At 47.4% G+C, this 21,231-nt stretch overlaps 2 protein-coding genes across 4 annotated transcripts in view; both read left to right on the top strand.

The window, feature by feature from the left end:
* The window catches only part of CLSPN (claspin), a 33,207-nt gene extending 31,291 nt beyond the window's left edge, over positions 1–1,916 (top strand). For both annotated transcript variants that reach the window (XM_043574466.1, XM_043574467.1), the window contains exons 24-25: positions 19–180; positions 489–1,916. In XM_043574466.1, the coding sequence (XP_043430401.1) occupies positions 19–180; positions 489–599 (273 nt within the window). In that variant the 3' untranslated portion in view covers positions 600–1,916. The remainder of the gene's footprint in view (positions 1–18; positions 181–488) is intronic.
* Positions 1,917–15,944: 14,028 nt separating this feature from the next.
* Positions 15,945–21,046, top strand: CC1H1orf216 (chromosome C1 C1orf216 homolog). 2 transcript variants are annotated; one of them, XM_043574464.1, is made up of 3 exons: positions 15,945–16,171; positions 18,626–19,319; positions 19,907–21,046. In XM_043574464.1, exon 2 carries the CDS (start codon positions 18,631–18,633, stop codon positions 19,315–19,317), a length of 687 nt encoding a protein of 228 aa, XP_043430399.1. In that variant the 5' UTR covers positions 15,945–16,171; positions 18,626–18,630; the 3' UTR covers positions 19,318–19,319; positions 19,907–21,046. The 2 variants fall into 2 exon arrangements, with proteins under 2 accessions (XP_043430399.1, XP_043430398.1); XM_043574463.1 differs by having other exon boundaries at positions 18,626–19,343.
* Positions 21,047–21,231: the final 185 nt, after the last annotated feature.

Here is a 21,231-nt window from a genome sequence, read left to right as displayed (position 1 = left end):
CAACTCTTCTCTCTTCAGCTGAAGACAGGCTCACTGCTAAACCAGCCCAAAGCCGTGCTTCAGAAACTGGCTGCCCTCTCTGACCTCAACCCCAGTGCGCCCCGAAATTTAAGAAACTTTGTCTTCCACACACTTTCTCCTGTTAAGGCTGAGGCAGCGAAGGAATCATCTAAGCCTCAGGTAGGGAATTTGAGGACTTGTTTGGTGGCTCTCCACAGCAAGATTTATTTATTTATTTTTAAATAGAAAATATAGATATTTCTGACTTAAAGGCTTATGCTGCAGGGTTAATCTTGCACTCCCCATAAGGTACAAGAGGACTGCTACACCCAGTAGGTAATCAGCTTTGAAACTTTCCTGGAAAGTTTATATTTCTTTTTTTTTTTCTAAACATCCATGATTTAACTATGAGTTCCTAAAGAGCTAATTGAAGGTAAGTACTTGTATGAGGGTCTTGAGCTGATCCTGATTCTTTCTCTGCTCTCTAGGTAAGGAGAAGGGGTCCATCTTTAATGACATCCCCTTCACCTAAGCGCCTCAAAACAGATGATAGTACTTCAGGATTGAAGCAAAGCATCTTCAGATACTTGGAAAGCTAACACCATCAGGGTTGATGGCACCTATGTTGAGACTGCTTGAGAAGTTTCTGGCATTGAAGGTTGGAATCGATGTTCATGTGGATGATCCCTGCCCCCCTTCCTTCATAATCAGTGCATTAAGATTATGGACAGAGATTCCAGTTCTTTCCACTGCATGGCTCTGGACATCTTTTTCCTTTCTTAGTATTATTTCCTGGGTTAGCCACTAATCTTAATTCTACAGTGTTTACAACAATAACTCATGGGTACTTGGGTGAAGGCTCACTTCCTCCATTATATATTTGACATTTTGTCCTAGCAGCCTCCTGGGTTGATAGGGGTGGTTAGAGGAGGTTAGGTGTGAAAGGTGTGGTTAGAGGAGGAGAAGGAGAAGAAAAAATGTGTCATTACAGAGAAAAACAGAAAACAGTGAATGTTGACACCAGAATGAATCCTTCACACACTAAGACGTGTACCACGGTGACCTGTACTCTGTGAAAGAGAGCCTTTTTAGAGGACCTGGGAACTAATAGATGGGCCTTTATATTTGTCTTGCCCCTTCTATTTTCCTGCATGCATCTTCCCTAGGCAGCCTCAACTTGCCAATTAACATTTGCTTCCCTTATAATAAGGACTCAGTTGGTCCCCAGTCAGAAAGATCTTGGCCCTAATTTTCTGGACTACAAGGATAAAGATAAAGGGTTACACCCAGTGTCTTTCCACATTACATATCTGATGGGGAGTGCAGAGAGCTCTCTCCTGGGACTAAATTCTCAACGTGCAACAATGTTGCTCAAGGACCTCCCTTCTCATCGTGACACACACAAAAATATAACTATTATTTATCACATTCAGCTGGGTTTATTACATTGCCCTGACCAGAGGACACTTTAATCTGTCATTACTTATTTAGAAAGAAGACCACTATGGAGTTTATAATCAAAATATTGTTGAACGTAATTCCCCCCACTCCCAATTTTCCCTGAAAAATCATGAGGCTCTTAGAACTTTAGGCAGATCTTTTCCCCCCTTAGAACTGAGTGTCACTGCTGCTTTGGAAAAACGTTCCATGTGAATACTGTGGTTTCAGTGACAGGAGCTGGACTTGAGAAATTGGATGAATTGTGCCAGTTTTTTATTGGCAAATGGGAAACACCAATTTAATTGCTGGAATTAGGGTATAGGTTTTCTACAATTGTTTTTAATACACAAGATGCTGACTTTGAGAGAATTTGTATATTTGTAATCTTTTAATGGGGAAAATGTATATAAAGATGTTTTAATATGTATGTAGTGTTTCAATAAATCTCAATGCCTGAAGGCAGGGTTTGCCATCCAGATTGGGTGCTCATTCTTAGGTCAGTCCCTGTGTAATATCGAGGAGCATTGTTTTCAGGCTGCCTCCCTCCCAGGGAAGCCCTCTGGGTCTAGAGAGAGAGGCTGGGCAGTTGTCCCTCCCTGACCTCTCAGCTTAATTGATCATATTCACTCCCAAAGTGGTTTGGGTTCAGTACAGGTAAAGAGACTTTACATACATGGTACCTGTTGTTAGAGCCCTCTGATTGGCAGCTGTGGGTCCAAAATGAGAGTTAATGCCCCTCCCTTTGAGCTTTTTTTTTTTTTTTTTTTTTTTAAGAGAGAGCGAACACATGAGTCGGGGAGAGGGGCGGAAGGAGGGAGAGAGAATCTCAAGGAGGCTCCATGCTCAGTGCAGAGCCTGACATAGGGCTTGATCCCACGACTCTGGGATCATGACCTGAGCCAAAATCAAGAGTTAAGATGCTCAGCCACTCAACTGACTGAGCCACCCAGGCACACCCCTTTGAGCTCTTTAAACAGTGCCCAAGACAGGTAGCCTTTGCCTTGCAAAAGAACTGGGAAGGAGGGCTAGGTATTTCTCCCCTCTTGCTTTCTCATATCCTTTTTTGGGGAGGAGAGATGAAGAGGGTTGGAATTGATTGACCACTGAGGATAAGAAAAGCAGTGCACAAGAAATCTAGCGTATGGTTTCTGTTCTAGGCTCTGGAAAGAAAGCACTCTTTGGAGAAAGAAAAGTTGAGTCTTAATCACTAGGTGACTTTTTCCCATGCCAGTATAGTTGTTTAAGGCAAACTAAGTCTTGACCTTGCTGACAAGATTGGAGCAGAGAGTTGCAACCTGACCCATATGCTTGTGCCCAAAACATTGAGCCATCAGCTTCAGCTATGTTCTAATGAAACCCCAGGGCCTGCTGTTATAGCTCCTGCTAGCACTCAGCTCAACTAGCTTGGAAATGGCATACCTGGAGGGGTGAGAGCCCATGCATCTGTGAGATAGATATGCTCAATGTCAGCCCTTTTGCCTCCTAGTTCCACACCATGGGGTAGGAACACATGGCATTTACTTCACGTAAACAGGTCTTTGATCTCACTAATTCAGTCTACAGTTGCACAAACCATTCTAGGGCCTCTTCCATAAAGCATCAGGTTCTGTTCACCAAAGCACCATAGGGACAAGCTGCTCAGCTCCCTGTGCAATCCCCTCATCTCAACTGCTCCATAAACTGTACCCTTTGAGAATTTCTAATGGTTCAAACTGCACATTTTTGGTCTTTGTCTCCTGTACTTGTTTAATAACTCATGGGGCTTCCCGTCTTCAGACTTGTTTACCTAAGGATAGGGGAGTGTATTTCTGGGAAGAGTGTCATGCTATCTGATTATATCATATTTGAGATGGTAGTCTGTCTTCTGCCTTGCATTCTTTTTTTGTTTTTTTTAGTGTAGATTTTATTTTTAAATAATTTTTACACCCAACGTAGAGTTCGAACTTACAACCCCGAGATCAAGAGGCACATGCTCTACCGACTGAGCCAGCCAGATGTCCCTCTACTCATTCCTTGACACATGGCCTGGAATGTAGTGTTGCCTGGTAAAGGTTGAATGAATACTAATACCACACCTTTCAGAGCCTCCATTTATATGTATAAAATGAGAATAGTAATTCATGCCTGTCTCAGAGTTGCTGTGAGGCTTAAGTTGGAAAATATGTGAACGTATTATGCCAAGTGCTACTCTGCAAGCATAAATATGAAATTCCCGTTGTCACAATCATAATGTTTGTAGACAACTCGTTAAAAGGCCCATTGTCTCATAAGCATCTCAAATGTGTGATCTTAAAAAGCATCTTAAAAATGTGATCTTCCTTGGGGTGCCTGGCTGGCTCAGTCAATGGAGTATGCAACTTTTGATCTTGGGATTGTGAGTTTGAGCTCCACGTTGGGCCCAGAGCTTACTTTAAGGGGGAAAAATGTGATCTTCCTTCCTTCTAAAAATCTGCTCTTACTCCAGCATTCCTCATTCAGTAAAAGGTACTTCATAAACCCAGTCACTCAGGCTAGAAACCTAAAAGGCATTCTTTTTTTTTTATTAAGTTATAAAAATTCTATTTCATTTTATCATTCCTTCAAATCTGAGTTGAAAAGATTTTCTTTTTAGTTGTTGTAATTGACATGTAACATATTAGTTTTAGATATACATTATAATGATTTGATATTTGTATATATTGTGAAATGATCACCATAGTAAGTCTAGTTAACATCTATGACCACACATAGTTACAAATTTGTTTTTTGTGATAAGAACTTCTGTGATCTACTCTCTTGGAAACTTTGAAGTATGCAATACCATATCATTAACTATAATCACCATGCTGAATATTACATGTCCGTGACTTATTTAATTTATAAGGCCGTTCTTTTTTTTTTTTTAATGTTTGTTTATTTTGAGAGAGAGAGGGCATGTGTGAGAGCTAGGGAGGGGCAGAGAGAGAATCTCAAGCAGGTTCTGCCCTGGGATCATGACCTGCACCAAAATCAAAAGTTGGACACTTAACTAACTGAGCCACCCAGGTGGCCCCCCCACACACACACCCTTTCTTAAGATTTTATTTTTAGGGGTACCTGGGTGGCCTATTCGGTTAAGCATCTGACTTTGGCTCAGGTCATGATCTCGCGATTCATTAATTGGAGCCTTGCATTGGGCTCTGTGCTGACAGCTCAGAGCCTGGAGCCTGCTTCAGATTCTGTGTCTCCCTCTCTCTCTGCCCCTCCCCCTTTCACGCTCTGTCTCTGTGTCTCAAAAATAAATAAACGTAAAAAAATTTTTTTTTAAGATTTTATTTTTTTATTTTATTTTTAGTTTTTAAAAAAAAAATTTTTTTTTTTTCAACGTTTATTTATTTTTGGGACAGAGAGAGACAGAGCATGAACGGGGGAGGGGCAGAGAGACAGGGAGACACAGAATCGGAAACAGGCTCCAGGCTCTGAGCCATCAGCCCAGAGCCCGACGCGGGGCTCGAACTCACGGACCGGGAGATCGTGACCTGGCTGAAGTCGGACGCTTAACCGACTGCGCCACCCAGGCGCCCCTAAGATTTTATTTTTAAATAATCTCTACATCCAACGTGGAATTTGAACTCATAACCCCAAGATCAGGAGTCACGTGTTCCACCAACTGAGCCAGACGGGCACCCCTATAAGGGCATTCTTGATATCTCCTTCCTTCCAAAACCAACTCCTGTTATTTCTACTTCCAAATTGCACCTTGAATCACCTCTCTTCCGGCTTTGTAGCCAATGCCCTATTCCAAGTTTCCATAATTCTTGCCAGGGTACTGTGGTAGCCTCCTGATCTCTCTCCTAGTTTTGCTCCCTTTCCACTCAATCTATGCACAGCAGCCAGAGGGTAACCTTGGTATAAACATAAATTGGAGGATGCCATGTCCTCATTTAAAATCTTTCGATGTCTTCCGTTGCATTCGGAATGAAGTTCAAGCCTACAAGGCCCTCTGTGATATAGCTTTGTCTCTCAATCTCCTTTCCACTCTTCTTCCACATCAGGGCCTTCCAGAGTGTTCTTCCTTTTTCCTGGCATGCCCTTCTCTCCACGCTTCATCTTTGTCTGGCTAATGTATAAATCTCCAGGTGTTAGCTTCGATCTAACTTCCCCTGAGAAGCCTTTCATTACCACCCCTTTTTTAATCAGTTTACCTCTGCTAGTTTTCCTTTTCTTTTGGATCTTTTATCACAGTTTGTCACCTTAATGTTTGTTTAGGTCTGCCTCCCCCATTAGACTAAATTCTGTAAAAACAGACCATATCTGTTTTGTCAAAAAATGGAAAGAGGTGCCTGGCTGGCTCACTCCATAAAGCATGCAACTTTTGATCTTAGCATTGTGAGTTCAAGCCCCATGTTAGGTGTAGAGATTAGTTAAAATCTTTAGGGGCACCTGGTGGCTCAGTCGGTTGAGTCTCATGGCTCATGAATTTAAGCCCTGCATTGGGCTTTCTGCTGTCAGCGTAGAGCCCACTTTGGATCCTCCCTTCCCCTGCTTGAGCTCTCTCTCAAAAATAAACACTTAAAAAATAATAATAAATAATAAAATCTTAAAAAAAAAAAAGCATAGATGGTGCCATACCTGGCATATAGAATTACTCAACAAATACTTACTGAGCAAGGAGTGATTTGAAGCCTGGAAGAGCTAATGGTGAAAAGCTTGGAGCTGAACTGCATACAAAGAAGCTTTTCAGTGTGGGACAGAATAGAGATGATAGCTGTGTGAAACCATAAATCCTTGTTCTGCAGCTTACAAGTGGCATGACCTTAGATAATTCATTCTCTGAACTTTTTTCCTCAACTGGAAAATGAGGCCAGAGTGAAATGGCTTGGTCTAGCTCACAGGGTTGTGGTTAGGATCAGAGGTACAAATTAATGTGAAATGGTTGAGTACATGTAAGAGACTGCACTAATGCCCACTAGCCCACTGCTGAGGATGGGGTGAGGCTCATGCCTCATTATGATCTGCTGAGTGGGGAGAAGTCAAGCCTTGCCAGAGCCACCAGCCCATGCTGCCTGGGTTGGCTCTATGCTGGGACCGGTGGGAGTGGTTGGGATGGAAGCCAGCTGTGTACCTGGACACTCGCAGCAAGCTGGGGAAATAGGCATGGCTTTATGGACAGCTGGTGTCACCTCAGACTTTACCTTTTGAGATGTAGGTGCTGATCTCTGTCCCTAGTAGTTGTATTGTCTGTCTGTACTATCCACGTCCTTCCCGTCCCCTCTTCCTGTCCTCTCTTCTCTCACCTTAAAGGTTTTCATTTTCAGTTTATTGATCTAGTTCTTCCCTGTGGTGGGATACATAATGGGAAGAGGGGATTTGAAGTAGCTACAGCCTAAGGGTGATCAGAGGAAGCTATGGGGCTGAACACCTGGGTTCTTTCCCTTCATTTCAGAAAGAACCACAGTCTGTTGTTCTTGAAGGCTGGTGGGCTCTGGGTGGGGGTGAAGAGGCAGCTCCCAGCTGCAGGCTGGGGAATCGCTGGGCCCAGTCTAAGGGGTGGAAAGTGCTAGGGCAGGGTTGGGAGTGAGTCATGGTACATGTTTTTCAAACCCTGTCTTTCTCTCAGAGGCTGAGGAAAGGAAAAAAGCTGACTGCCCACCCCCTCTTTGTCTTGTCTAATTTAACTTATGTTATTTATCAAAAAGACAGGTTATTTGGAAAACCAGATGGACCCAGGCAAAAATCATCTGGATTTTCCAAATGTGAAAAATTAGGTTCTGGGGGCCCAGGAGGAAAGGCGTGTGTGTGTGTGTGTGTGTGTGTGTGTGTGTGTGTGTGTGGCTGGGAGGGGGTGAGGAGTATTGAGGGTACTTTGTTTCTCTGTAGTCAGACCCAGAAATTGCTCCATGATACCAAACTTCCCCCTCCCCACCTCATTTTCCTTCAAGTTCTTTATGATTGGAATCTAAATGAGAAAACTAAAATCTTTATGTTGCTGGCTGGGAGTGCCCAGAGAACTCTCAACAATGAGAACCTGTCAGGGCTGTAATTGAACAGCAGCTGACAACTTTCTCTATCTCTCCAACCCTTACCTCCTACAAAATTGGGTTAGTGAGAGGTACAGGGTACAGAGAGGTTTTAGGAGCAGAAACCTCCAACTCTTGTCCCTTTAAGGTTATCCCCACATGATCACGCAGATCGGGAAGTTAGACATTAGGGGTAGAAGTCAGCCTTTCATGACTTTCTAATTATCAGATGGCCTAAGAACACTGGGGATTAAGAGTGGTCTATCCTTTAAATATCCAGGGAAGGAGGTAGTTCTGTAGCTACAACCAGGAATTTTTAAAGCCCATACTTCTGTTACCTCTGGGGAGAAACGCTGTTAGAAAGGATTTCAAACAAGTGGCCATGAAAGCAGGATTCCATGTGATAGAGAAAATACTCTGGCTAAAAGCAGAGAGAGAGAGACATTTCTCTACATATACACATGCACACACACAGAACAGAGCCAAGACCCTTTGTGGCCCGAAGAACCCTTGACAGCAGCAATAGCACTTGTCCCATTGTGTCAGTTTTTAAAGTGTTGCTGGACTGTGAAAGCCACTTAATAACTTGATCTCATCTGAATAATCTAAATTAATACTAGCTTCACAGTTGTGAGGATTAAGAAAGAAAACCATTTGTAAAGTGTCTCCCTCCAGGCCTGGCACTGGTAAACTTCAGTGAATGTTTGTTGAATGAATGAACCCATGAATTCAAGCATTAAGGCTCCCTTGACCATTTCCAAAGATCAGTTGCTTGAATAACAGACCTGTGGGCTGTCCCTACTGAGTCTGGAACCTGAGGCATGATCTAACCGTGCCACTCACTTAACACAAGTTTAATGAGTATCTGTGATGTGTGGGGTAGAGCATGATGGGCTGCCCTGTTCCCCTTCGAGGAAGGCCTTTTTGGCCCAGTTGCTGGGAGCATTCTCTGCAGACAGCCTTCCATGGTCAGCCCCTTTGGGAATTGCCTCCGTAGCAGAGAACCCCTTGCCTGAGATCATGCCACTTTCCAGCATGGCCCTCATCCAATGACAGGAGTATAAAGGGCTGCCCATCTCAGCTCATTTGGGGATAATTCTGCAGGGCCATCCAACCTTTCAGAGTTCCCTGAGGGGCTGACTGAGGCTATCAGGGGCCTGAATGGTAGTTTAGCTTCTTTCTCCAACCTTCCACAGATACTGATCCCAAAGGCACTTAGTAATAAGTGTCCTGCATGCTAAAATGTCTCTGCATCTGCTTCCTGGGGTGTGCTAGTCCTGGTGGCCAAGACTTTAGAACAGGGAAGGACAGACTCCAGTTTCCAGCAGGTTTCCAGCATTGGAGGTGTTGATACTGTCTTTTTATGCCCACCAGAGGGCAGCAGCAGCATAGCAGCCGCCGCATAGCAGCCGCCCTCCCCACTCCTCGAAGTGGGCTCCCTGACTTCCCTCTGACTTCCCACCACTACTGTTCAGTATTAGGAAGATCACCTACCTCCCTTAGTGCATCTATCCTCCTGTCTAAGGGAAGAAAACTTTCTGAAATTCTCAAGGCTTTAGATTTTGTCAGTCTCAAACCACCCCCCTCTTGCCCAGCACCAAAGGCCAATCTGTCTTCCTGTTGCACCCCTTCCCCCTCTTCAGCTGGGCAAACCCCTTGCCCAGGATCTCCCACCTCCCCACACTTCCACCTGCAATAGATTTGTTTTCTGTGTGACAGGGTAATTATGAACTTGGGGCCAGGAGGCCCAGGGGCCAGTCTGAGGATGGTCACTTCAATCTGGTGCTCCCTGTTCTGCTAACATTATTGATTTTTAGTTTTATTTATTATGATGATTTTTTTTTTTTTTTTATCTGGCCCTGGTGACACATGAGGTGTGGAGGCTAGAAGTCAAAAACAAATGTCACAATTCAGCTTCTTGAAACCACCTACCCACCTGACATTTTTTTCAAGATTTTTTTTTTTTTAATTTAAGTTCAGTCTACACCCCCTCCAACGTGGGGCTTGAACTCATGCCCCCAAGATCAAGAGTCTCATGCTCTACCCTCAGTCAGGCACCCCCTCCCCAACATATTTTTTAATCTACTGGTTTTAGCATCTCTGCTTAACTGTCTTCATTCTGTTCCCTCATCCCCAAAGTTTCTCCCAAAGATTGTAACAGGAATCAGAGCCAGGTGTGGCTGGAGGATGGGGGCTGGGGAAAGGCGTGGGGACAACATATAGGGTACCTTTTGTTAGCAGCCAATAACTCACCCAGAAAGCCTTTATGGCACCCCCTTTACTTGTCAGTTATTTCCAAGCTGAACCCCCAACTCCCTGCTTCTTTTTCAGTCCTTCCCCTGGGGCAGTCCTGAGGTGGGTCAAGCTATGTGCCCTTTTTTTTTTTTTTTTTCTTTTTCTGCATCAGTTTCTCTGGCTGTGAAATGGGTTTGAGAAAAACCTGACCAGGAAGCTTTCTGAGACAGTGAGGTTGAGATTGGGTGGAGCCAATTCACAGAGCAAGGCCGCCTGAACTTCTGGCTACCAAAGGCCTCCCATAACATCATACTGCACTCTACTTGCTGGTGGGGAAGAGGAAGGGCAGGCTTTAGGCAAGACATTACAAGGGGGAGGGGGCACTCGGAACTGCTGTGATTGCCATGGGAATCAGCTGAGGCCACGGGCGATTTGTGGGGCCACGTTCCCCAAGCCTGTTTTCTCTGTGTGTGCTGGGAGAATGAATAAATCATTGTTCAGGGGTGGGATGCAGCTGCCGGGCTCCACCCCTCGGCACATGCCCCGACTCCAGCTCCTCCATTGAAGACTGCTGGAGCAGAGAGGTTTATACACCCAGCTCCCCAAATCCTATTGAGGCCTCCCCCTCTGCACGAGCCGCCGGCTCCAAGCCCATTCAGCCTGGCCCTTTGTGTTGGGGGTTAAGTGGTTACATGTGGGGGGCACCCAGAAAGGACCTGTCAGGCCCTGAAAGGCTGTACTGATACGGTGCCCTCCTACTGATGAATGGGGTGGGTGGAGGAGTGGTGGGCGGCCAGAGGGTGCAGTGGGGGAGAGGGCATGGGGATTATGGAGCCCACAGAGGCAGCTGCTAGGAAGGGGGTGGAACAGGCACTCCCTTCTCTCAGTCCTCCTGATCAACTCTAGCTCACTCCCTCTGTTGTGGGCTGTAGAGTTTCCCATAGCCTCGGGATCTAAGATTTGTCTCTCTGGTCTCCTGGTGGAAGAGGCCATTTACCACTTGGGTGCACTGAGGAGAAAGAGTCTACACCACCTTTCATTCTCCAGCAGCTCCAAAACACCCGCTTGTTCCCTTTAGGGGAGGCAGGGATGGTGAATGGAAGGATCTGTCTTCTAGGTTTTTGTGGTGCAGGGCATTTGAAATTGTGCCTTGACTGAGCTTTAAAAGCTTCCTGTGAGCTTCTTCGGGAGCCATTTATAGTGGAGGGCTCAGGGAGGAGACAAGATCTCAAACTGGATATACTGCATAGATTTTGTTTGGGGAAAAAAAAAAAGATTCCAAGGTTTAAAAAAAAAAAAGCTTTAAAACTTCAGATTTGATATACTTCCCACTCATTTTAACAGCTGAGAAAACAGCCATATTGGGGGTGGGGAATGGACATGTCTTACCTAAAGTGATCACACAGCAATTTCTTTTTTTTAATTTTTAAGTTTATTTATTTATTTTGAGAGAGAGCACACGCACAAGCAGGGGAGGGGCAGAGAGAGGAGAAGCGAGAATCCCAAGCAGGCTCTGCACTGTCAACCCAGAGTCCAACATGTGGCTCGAACTCATGAACCATGAGATCACGGCCTGAGCTGAAACCAAGAGTTGGATGCTTAACCGACTGAGCCACTCAGGTGCCCCAGCAATTTCTTGATAGAGGAGAGTGTCATTTTACCTTTAAAAGGCAGCAGGGAAATGGATGAACAAAATAAGTAGGTCACCAGCTTTGTAGGCCTTCTTTCCTAAGGTGAGCAAATTCTGGGGAATGATTTCCTTCTAATCTTCCTTAAGGATTCTCTGGTACATCAAAGGTCCTCCAGGGCTGTGCTTAGCCCTGGGAGTCCAGTGTTCACAATTACAATGTTCAAGGCATATTATCTTTATTTAATCTGGGAAGTTGAAAATGTTTTGATTTGCCTAAGTTTCCAAAGCCTTGTGGAGAAGTTGACAGATGATCTGAGCTCAGGGAAGGAGAAGAAAGCAGGTGGCAATATAGCTTGTCCTCCAGGACTAGACGCCTGTGCTTTGTTCTGACATGGAAGTTTTGGGGGCTTGCTCGGTTATTTCCCTGCTGCCCACAGGGTGAAGCTCAAGCTCCTTGGAATGATGGTCAAAGCCTTTCACAACTGGGCCAACTTTATCCTCTAGCCTCATCTCTTACCTCCATTTCCCCTCAAGCTCCAGTCACCCTGGCCACACTCTGAACATACACACCACATACAGTCTCCTCTGCTTTCTCCTGCTTTCTCTGGGTGAGCTTCCATTCATCCTTTAAAGCCCCCTCTGTGAAGGCTTTCCTTACCCTCTTTTGTACTCATTGCTTTTTCCTTGTAACTCTGTTGTAGGACCTATACATTGTATAGCCCACTCTTTTCTATTTCCCTTTCTAAACAGGGAGTTGCACAAGGTCACCACCAGCTCTGATCCTGCTCTGAATCCCCAACACAGCACCTGACCCAAAGTGAGCACTCTGTACTGAATGCGAGTGAATGGATAGGAAGAAATAATGTCTTTGAGGCTGAAACACCTTGATCCCACCCACCTCTTTCTTCCTGGAAGTACTGACACTGAGAAATTATCCACCTATAGAGGAAGCAACTCTTATGCCTGTCCTATTTCCTGGGGTAGAAATACCTCTCATCTCCCTTATCTCCTTGTCTGACACTCTAGGCCCTTTAGCACCTAGCACTAGTTACTCATTGCTAGTCTCTCTTGGCTCTGACATCTGTCTGCCTGCCAGGATATCTACCCACTTCCCAGGGCTGGCCTATTTGGGCTGCTACTGGCCATCTCTAGTGATTTCTGTGTCCTTGCCAATTCAGTCTTTATAATCTATGTAGCTGGGTAGACACAGCCACAGACACCGCTCTACCTGGAATGACTGATTCCTTGGCATCCTGACTGCAGAAACTTCTGGTGAATGGATCATGGACATCTATACATCTGCTTGTCTGTGATCATGCAGACATGGACACCCCCACCTTCCTAGGGTTTTTTGTTCTCAAGGCTCCCAGCCTTCTGAAAATTATGGAGCGGCCAGGACCACTGTCTGAGCACTTACTGCATTAATTACACAGTGCTGGAGTATCCCACACAACTTTACCCTTGACTGAGAGAAGAGAGGCTACAACAATCTGATGCTGTGGGAATTCACTTGACTTCTCAGATATTAAGTTATTTAGAACTATGCCCATTTGTGTGCTGCCCTGCAGAGTACAAGAGGCTTTAAGTCAACAGTCAGTATATAATTCTTTGTCATTTGTAGCCAGAATCCGTATGAAGAGGCAGAGATAGGTGTGGCATGTTACGTGAGTATACCTAATGATGTTCTCGAAGAGTTTGCTTCCTGTTTCTGACATTCTAGCTTCTACAGGTCAGGAGGTTTCAGCGTCTTGGGAGAAATGATTATAATGTGGGAACACTGAGATGATTCCACTGCATTTCAAAGGAGGTCACAGTGTAAGCTGGATTGCTAATGGCTACCAAGGGGAAACAGAGATGCCACTCCTTAATGAGGGCTGAGAGGTATATGAGGGGGACCCCTGGGCCACTACCTTGTGCTCTTGTATTAATCAGGATTCTTTTGATTGCCAGCAAAGGAAATTCCACTCAAGGTGGGCTTGAGAAAACAAGGGCCTTATTGGAAGTTATAGAAAGGCCTCAGGAAACAGGGACCAGAACATCACCAGGACTTCTGTCTTTTGTCTCTGCTTCTGTGTGTAAGCATCATTTACTCCTACTCCAAACTGACTTCCACTTGGCAGGGAATGTGGTTGCTAAAGCCCTGCCCATACATCTTCTCAGCTTTGTCTTCCTTTTATTTCAGAAAGTCCCAGAGAAGGGACTCACCTGGAGTGGGGTTCCTATGCCTGGACTCACCGGGCTCCCATTTGACCCACATGGTTAGAGCTGGGAGAGATGGAGTCCACAAGAGAGGCAGAGAGGAGCAGCTCTGGGCCCACCAAACAACTATCTGACATGGCTGTATGGCACAGGAAGACCTGCATAACTCTAAATCCCCCCAGGCTCAGAGCCTTTAGGAGTGAGGATTTGGGTCACCTCATTGGGTCACCTGTCTAAAGGCAAGGGGAACTTGCAATGGGTAAGGGAAAAAGGAAGACTAGTTAGGCTTCAGCATCTGATGTAGAAATGGGGCTGAGGTCTAAAAAAATAGCAAAAGCTGAAGTAGGGGACTGGGTAGCAGGGTGACTCAGTTGGTTAAGAATCTGACTCTTGGTTTCTGCTCAGGTCATGATCTCATGGTTTGTGAGTTCTAGCCCCACATCAGGTTCTGTGATGACAGTTTGGAGCCTGCTTGGGATTCTCTCTCCCTCGTTCTCTCTCTGCACCTCCCCTGCTCGCTCTGTCTCTCTCTAAATAAATAAACTTAAAAATTAAAATAAAAAAGATGGAGTAGGAGATAAAAGCAAAAGAAAGAGATGAGGGAAAGACAAGAGCATTTTAATTTTTTTAAATGTTTATTTATTCATTTATTCTTGAGAGTGATAGAGAAGCAGAACATTGGGGGGGGGGGGGCGGGTAGACCGAGAGGGTGACACAGAATCCAAAGCAGGCTCCAGGCTCTGAGCTGTCATCACAGAGCCTGATGCCGGACTTGAACTCATAAATTTCAGGATCATGACCTGAGCTGAAGTTGGACCCTTAACCAACTGAGCCACCCAGGCGCCCCAAGACAAGAGTATTTTAAAATGTTTTATGTTTCAAAGATGAAGCCATATTAGTTTTGTTTTATTTTGTTTTTAATGTGGGGAGGACATGAAGGAGGTATAGCCAATTGCTCGGTTTGCTTGGTAAAGTAGGGGTATGGAAGGGACCTTCTAGAACCCTGAAGGCTAAATTTGTCCTCATCTCCCTTCTAGGGCTACCTTAGGAAATTATTTAAGAAGCCCTAACTTTCCTAACACCTGCCAGTGCTTTCTTATCATTTAGAGTCAGCACCAACTGCATCTCTATTCTCTCTGATTGCAAACTGAATCCCCAACCCTCCACTTTTCCTCCAAGGAAGAAGGGAGTGAGGAAGATCAGGCTTCAGTCAGTAGAAACTGAGAAGGGTTCACGGCACAGCCACTATGGAGCAGTTCTCTGCCCTGCAGGGAGGAAGGTGCCAGGGCCTGAGTGTAGGACATAAGGCCCAGTCCTGTCCCACAGCAGATAGTCTTTCTTTTTTTAAAACATAGCTTTCGGGGCGCCTGGGTGGCTCAGTCGGTTAAGCGGCCGACTTCGGCTCAGGTCATGATCTCTCGGTCCGTGAGTTCGAGCCCTGCGTCGGACTCTGTGCTGACAGCTCAGAGCCTGGAGCCTGTTTCAGATTCTGTGTCTCCCTCTCTCTGACCCTCCCCCGTTCATGCTCTGTCTCTGTCTCAAAAATAAATAAACGTTAAAAAAAAATTTTAAAAAATTGCTGCAGCCTTTGGATTAGGAAGGGCAGCCTTTATTTAAATAAATAAATAAATAAATAAATAAATAATAAAACATAGCTTTCATGGGGGTGCCTGGGTGGCTCAGTCTCATCCCTACTCTTGATTTTGGCTCATGTCATGATCTCATGGTCGGTGAGAACAAGCACTGCATCGGGCTCTTCACTGACAGAGCAGAGCCTGCTTGGGATTCTCTCTCTCTCCCTGTCTCCCTCTGGCCTTCCTCCCTTGTTGTCTCTCAAAACAAATAAATTGAAAAAAAAAAAACAAACACATAGCTTTCATTAAGTGACCTTAATGAAACAAGCACAAAATGAATATATCATTTCAAATTGTGATAGATGCTCTGATGAAAAGGAACCAAGTGCCCTTGAGAAATATAAAAGGGGAAACTAATCTTGTCTAGGAGGTCAGAGGAGGTTAATCTGAGAAGAGAGCTGACATATGAGTAAGTTGAGAAGGGGAAGAGAATTTTAGGTAGAGGGAACCGTGTGTGCAAAAGTCGCGTGGCATAACGGAGTGTGAAGCCCAGTTGCAGAGATGGAGGGCAAAGGATGAAGCTGGAGAGGTAGACAGGACAAGATGCTCAGAACCCTGTGGCCGCTGCCTCAAGGATTTACCCTGCAAAAGGGAAGCCATTTGAAAGGCTTAAAAGCAGGAGGATGGTGACATGATTAGATTTTCATTTTGAAAATGTCACCGTATCTGCAGTGACGCAAAGCGATCCGAGGGACCCAATGGATGCAGTGGGAAGATAAAAACCGACCCGGCAGGCCTCGGTCACGGCTGCAGGAGGCGGGGGAGTTGGTTCCGGCGCTCTGGCCGGACTAGCCTTTCGCTCAGCGGAACCCCGAACCGGCCCACGTGGGCCCGGCCGCCCCGCCCCGTCTGCCGCGCTGACGCCGCCCGACTCTGCAGTCCGGGCCTGGGGCTGGGCGCGTCGCCGGGGAGCCCCGCACCCCACGCCCGGCCCGCGTGGCCGCCCAGGCCAGTTCGAGACATCCCCCTCCCCCCCTCCAGCCTCCAGAGACGAGTTCCCGCCGCGGGGCCCGCGGGAGCAGAGCCAGCCGCGCCGGGGCGGGCGCGTCCAGGCAGTGAGTCCGGCAGGAGGGGAGGGTTGGGGGCCCAGCCCCCCGGGACGGGGGGGGGGGGGGGCAAGCAGGGGATCGCAGCCTCCTCCGGGCTGCCCCCTGTGGGGAGCTTAGGGAAGCATGGTCTCTATCCTCTATCTGCTGGAGGCGGAGGGGTGGGGGTGGGGGTCCTCTCCCGCAGGGCTACGCAGGAAGGGAGGCGGCCTCCCCAACCCTTACAGAGCCATCTCCCCACCCCCGCCGCCTTACACACCCCGGGCCGACTGCGGATTAGCTTGGACGGAAGCCTGATCCTAGGGTGTCTGGGTTCCCATTTTACCATCTCTGAGAACCCTGTGAGCCTTAACACCTAAGCCGCCGCATCTCAGCTTCCCTCGCGGCCACTCCCAGTTTAAGAAAGAAAAAAAAAAAAAAAAACAAACCGACAACATTTGGGCCTGGAAGGTCCCCAAGACTGCTTAGCGGGATGGGAGTATGTAGGTCACTAAAGGACCGTCGCTACACCCCGAGGACTTTTGCCCACTACCACCTATAAAGACCTCCTAATCCCTGCTATACTTACACTATCCCTCACTCTTACTGATCCCCCATTTTTCTAATCCTTGTAATATGTAGTCAGTAGAAACCTCTTGTTAATTCAAACCCTAATTTTGGTAGAAATGGTTGTTAGGGAGGAAAGAATGGTGTGATACGCCCTCCCTCTGGGGCCCCTGGATGGAGCAAGCTAGGGGAGGGGCACAAGATAGTAAACCCAGAGGGAAGAGGGCAAGGTCAGAAGAGAGGCTTGTCAATGGGGATGGGGATGGGGCGGGGCGGGGGTGCGGTTGCTCACTAGGGCAGAGGAGGTAACTGGAGCCGTATCTTCTATCCCTGGGCCTGAGCAGTAGCCTCTCGCTACCGTTGGCTTTCTCTTTAAGAGGATAGATAGCCCAATGCAGTCCCTCTCCCCCATTCACTCTCACAGCAACTATGTACTGACACCTGCTTAGTGCAGGAATATGACAGAGGATATATAGAGGAGCTCGGTATCTAGTCAGGAAGCCAAATGTATAAGCTGCTATTAGAAGATAGTCCCCAAACAAAACCAAAAACAACTAAATGCACAGTTACTGGCCATCAACTATGCACCAGGGTCAAGAAACAGATATGAACAAAACAGTGAGTACCAGTGCAGTGGGGACCCAGGGGAAGGCATAGTTAACTGTGCTTATTTATGTGTGCTGGGGCTGTGGGAAGAACTTCAGGAAGGCTTCAGAGAGGTGGGGATCAGACATCTGCGTTTTGAAGTACAAAAAGGAGTTTGCTGGGTGGAGAAGGAAGGAGTTTACAGGGGAGGGGAAGGGAAGGGTATTGTGGACCAAGGGAATTGTGTGAATAATGACACATTATTGACACAGAATAATGACACATTCTGAGATCTCTGAGAAATTTGGGATTCTGAGAGGGGCAGAGTGGCAAGAGGCAAGCCTGAAATGGGGAGCAGGGGTCAGCTGAAGCACAGCCTTGTAGGCCATGTTGAGGGTTAGCAGTTTAGGGAGGGCTCTCAGAGCTGTGACCAATCAAGTTTACATTTAAAAAAAATTTTTTTTAAGGTTTATTTTTGAGAGAGAGAGAGAGACAGATAGACAGAATGTGAGTTGGGGAGGGGCAGAGAGAGAGGGAGACCCAGAATCCAAAGCAGGCTCCAGGCTCTGAGCTGTCAGCACAGAGCCCGACGTGGGGCTTAGGCCCACAAACTGCGAGATCATGACCTGAACTGAAGTCGGATTCTCAACTGACTGAGCCACCCAGGTGCCCCTCAAGTTTACATTTTTAACTGGAGGCACAGAGGTCAGAAAAGGCTGCAGCAGTCAGTCAGTAATCCCGGTAAGAAATGGCCTGAACCAAGTACAAGTGAGTGTTGACGTATATGCATACATACACAGGTTTTTAAGAGAAAGAATTGTCAGCATTTTGTGGTCAATGAGATGGGGGAAGGAAGCAGAGTGAGGAGACCAGGATGCTCTCAGGTTTCTGGCTGGAGTGACTGAATGCAGGGTGGGCCATTTTTCTGAGGACACTGGAGAGGGAGAGCTGGTTGGGACATGTAGAATTTGGGGGGCCTATGGATGGTTGCAGAGTTGGATAGCAGTCGGATCTGGGCTGGAGACACATCTGAGAGTCACCAACACCTGATGGTTCTTGAAGCTATAGCAGAAGATTAGTTCATCTGGGAAGACGTGCACAGAATAAGGAGACAGCCTGCCTCGGAGAGCTGAGGGAAAACCCTATGCAGGAGACCGCGAATCAACAGAGAAGGAGTAGGAATACCACAAAGGGAGGTGTTATCAGAGGGAAAGGGACTGGGAAGGAGCATCCACCTCCTCCACACTGCTTTGCCCCCACAGCTAGGTTGCCACGACTTCAGGCACCCCACCCTGTCCTGCTTTGACTCATTCTTCTGCTTCTCCTTTGCAGACCAGATGTTTGCCATCCAGCCAGGGGTAGCTGAGGGGGGCCAGTTTCTGGGGGGCCCGCCTGGAGTATGTCAGCCTGAGCTCCAACCAGACAGCAACTCCAACTTCATGGCGAGTGCCAAAGATGCCAATGAGAATTGGCATGGGATGCCAGGCCAGGTGGAGCCCAGCCTGATGAGAGGCTCCTCTGAGTTGCCCTCTGACAACCAGGCCTTCCAGGCCCCTGGACTCCCTGATGGGGAGGTCCGCAGCCCACCAGAGGGGGCAGAAATCGCCGGAGCTGAGCTGGAGAAGATGAGCGGCGCCAGCACAGTCTGCTCCCCTCTGGAGGACAACGGCTATGCCAGCAGTTCCCTGAGCACCGACAGCCCCAGCAGCAGCCCTGAGCCTGTCTGTGGGACCCCTCGAGGCCCAGGCCCTCCAGATCCCCTTCTGCCCTCAGTGGCCCAGGCTGTGCAGCAGCTGCAGGCTCAGGAGCGCTACAAAGAGCAGGAAAAGGAGAAGCATCATGTGCACTTGGTGATGTACCGTCGCCTGGCCCTGCTGCAGTGGATCCGGGGCCTGCAGCACCAGTTGGTTGACCAGCAGACCCGTCTGCAGGAGAGCTTCGACACCATCCTGGACAACCGAAAGGAGCTTATCCGTTGTCTCCAACAGAGGGCGGTCCCATCCAGGCCCCAGGATCAGGGCTAAGGGTGTGCCTCCACAGGGGTGCAGGGGTACATGTATATATTTGTAGGCATGTGTATGGTTGCGCACAAGTAAGTACATGATTATTGCTGGTATGAGTGCAGATAAGCGTGAGTATGTACGTGCTATCATGTAGGCAGGTCCAGGCGTGTGTGAATCAGCACCTGTGCATCAGCTTGTGTGTGCCATGAGTACACATGAGCTAACTGATGTGCAGGTCTGTGTGTGGGTGTGTACATATGTGTGTGTGTAGCATGTATGTAAGAGGGAGTATGTTTGTATATGTATGCATGAACCAGGTGTCCAACAGTGTGTATATATGTGCACGAGTGAGGATATATATGCAAAAGGTATGTGTGTGTGCATATGAATGAGTTTGAGTGTGCAGGCTTGTGGTGGGTGTCTGTGAGTGAGCCTTGTGTGTGCAGGCCTTTGTGTGCAAGTAAGTGCAGGCATGGGAAGGGTGTATTAGGAGCATGGATTTGCAGGCCGACTCACTAGCAGGTGTGTGCAAATACATATTCAGTTGTGTATGTCGGGCATCCACACTCTGTGTTACCCATTGTCAATCCTAGCCTTTTTTTCTCCACAGGGTCCAATTGTTCCCTGGAGAGAGGGCTAGCGTCATTTATCTGAGGGTTGTGCTGATCCACTTTCCTGGGATTTCCCAGGCCACCTCTCCTATTCCTTCCCCATCACTCCTCCCAGACTTTGCTCTACTGAAGCTGTTGTCCCTGATGGTGGATTTGCTGTAGGAAGTGTGGTGGCTGCTCTGGCCTGCCATGGCTTTTTGAGCAATTGGTAGAGAATTAGTATGAGGGAGGGAAGCTGGGGGTGGTGATTGACACGTGGCAGGGATGGGGGATGGGATCAGAGAAGAAGATAAAGAACTGTCCCTCTTGAACTCTGCCCTGGGGCACATGGGAGATGGGGACGGGGGAGATGATAAGGGAGATGATAACGGCAGAACCCTGTGAAGAATAGGAGAGTGGGAATTCTAAAATATCAGTTTGAAACAAACCACCCTTCTCCACAGCAAAGGAGCTGTTGCAGACCATATTGATTTCAGCTTCTGATGAAAGCGAATGTGTGCTTATAAGCTTGCAAGGAATTGGCATGGTATTCCAAGGCTATTGGGAAAAAAAAATCTGTTTCCTCTCTGTGCCTCTACTCGCTGTGCCTTTCTGGCTTTAGCAACACTGGACATCAAATTAGGTTGGTCTGTTTTTTCTGAAATCAGGCTGTCTGGGCCCAGAGGAGCCACATTAACCTTTGGCGGGGGGTGGGGTGGGGGGGGTGGGGGACAGTGAGTGTCAGCTCAGCCCAGCCTCTGGAAGCTCTTAGCATGTTGGGTCATAATCCCTTCTGTCACTGCATGGCCCTTTAAATGGGGGTTGACAGGCTAGAGCAGAGGCTCTGTGAAAAGGAGAGTGGGTGAATTTTGGGGAGAACCAAGGACTAAGGTAGCCAAGCTCTCTGCTTTACCTCTGGAGCCATGAGGATGCAAGATCCTGATGAGTGAGCAGTGGCATGATGCTTACTCTCCTTATCTGCAAAATGGGGGTGCTCTATCTGTAAAGAATTCTATCTCTGATGGGTGGGTGGGTGAAAGGTATAGGGAGTGAGGCTGAAGCAATGGTCCTGGGGGCTTTTGTGTCTAGCCCTTGCATGTTGACTATGAACCTGGCCTCTGGACCAAGCCGTGGTGAATAAACTGGGGCAGAGAAATGCATTTCTTGAGTTTGTGTTTCTATTCTACCCATTGCCTGGTGGCCTCTTTTCCATGGCGTCTGAGGTGCCCTTTTGGACTGGAAGCTGGGGGACAGATGTGGGGGAAGTCACTGGGGAGGAGGTATTCAGCCTGCTGTGGCTGATGGGGCTGGCAAGAGGTTTCTCCTCAAGGGCCTCTCAGTCTGA

The sequence above is a fragment of the Prionailurus bengalensis genome, chromosome C1, assembly GCF_016509475.1.
Source record: "Prionailurus bengalensis isolate Pbe53 chromosome C1, Fcat_Pben_1.1_paternal_pri, whole genome shotgun sequence".
Classification (NCBI taxonomy): domain Eukaryota; kingdom Metazoa; phylum Chordata; class Mammalia; order Carnivora; family Felidae; genus Prionailurus; species Prionailurus bengalensis.
Note: the sequence above shows the minus strand (reverse complement) of the source record. Positions and strands in the feature narration are given on the sequence as shown.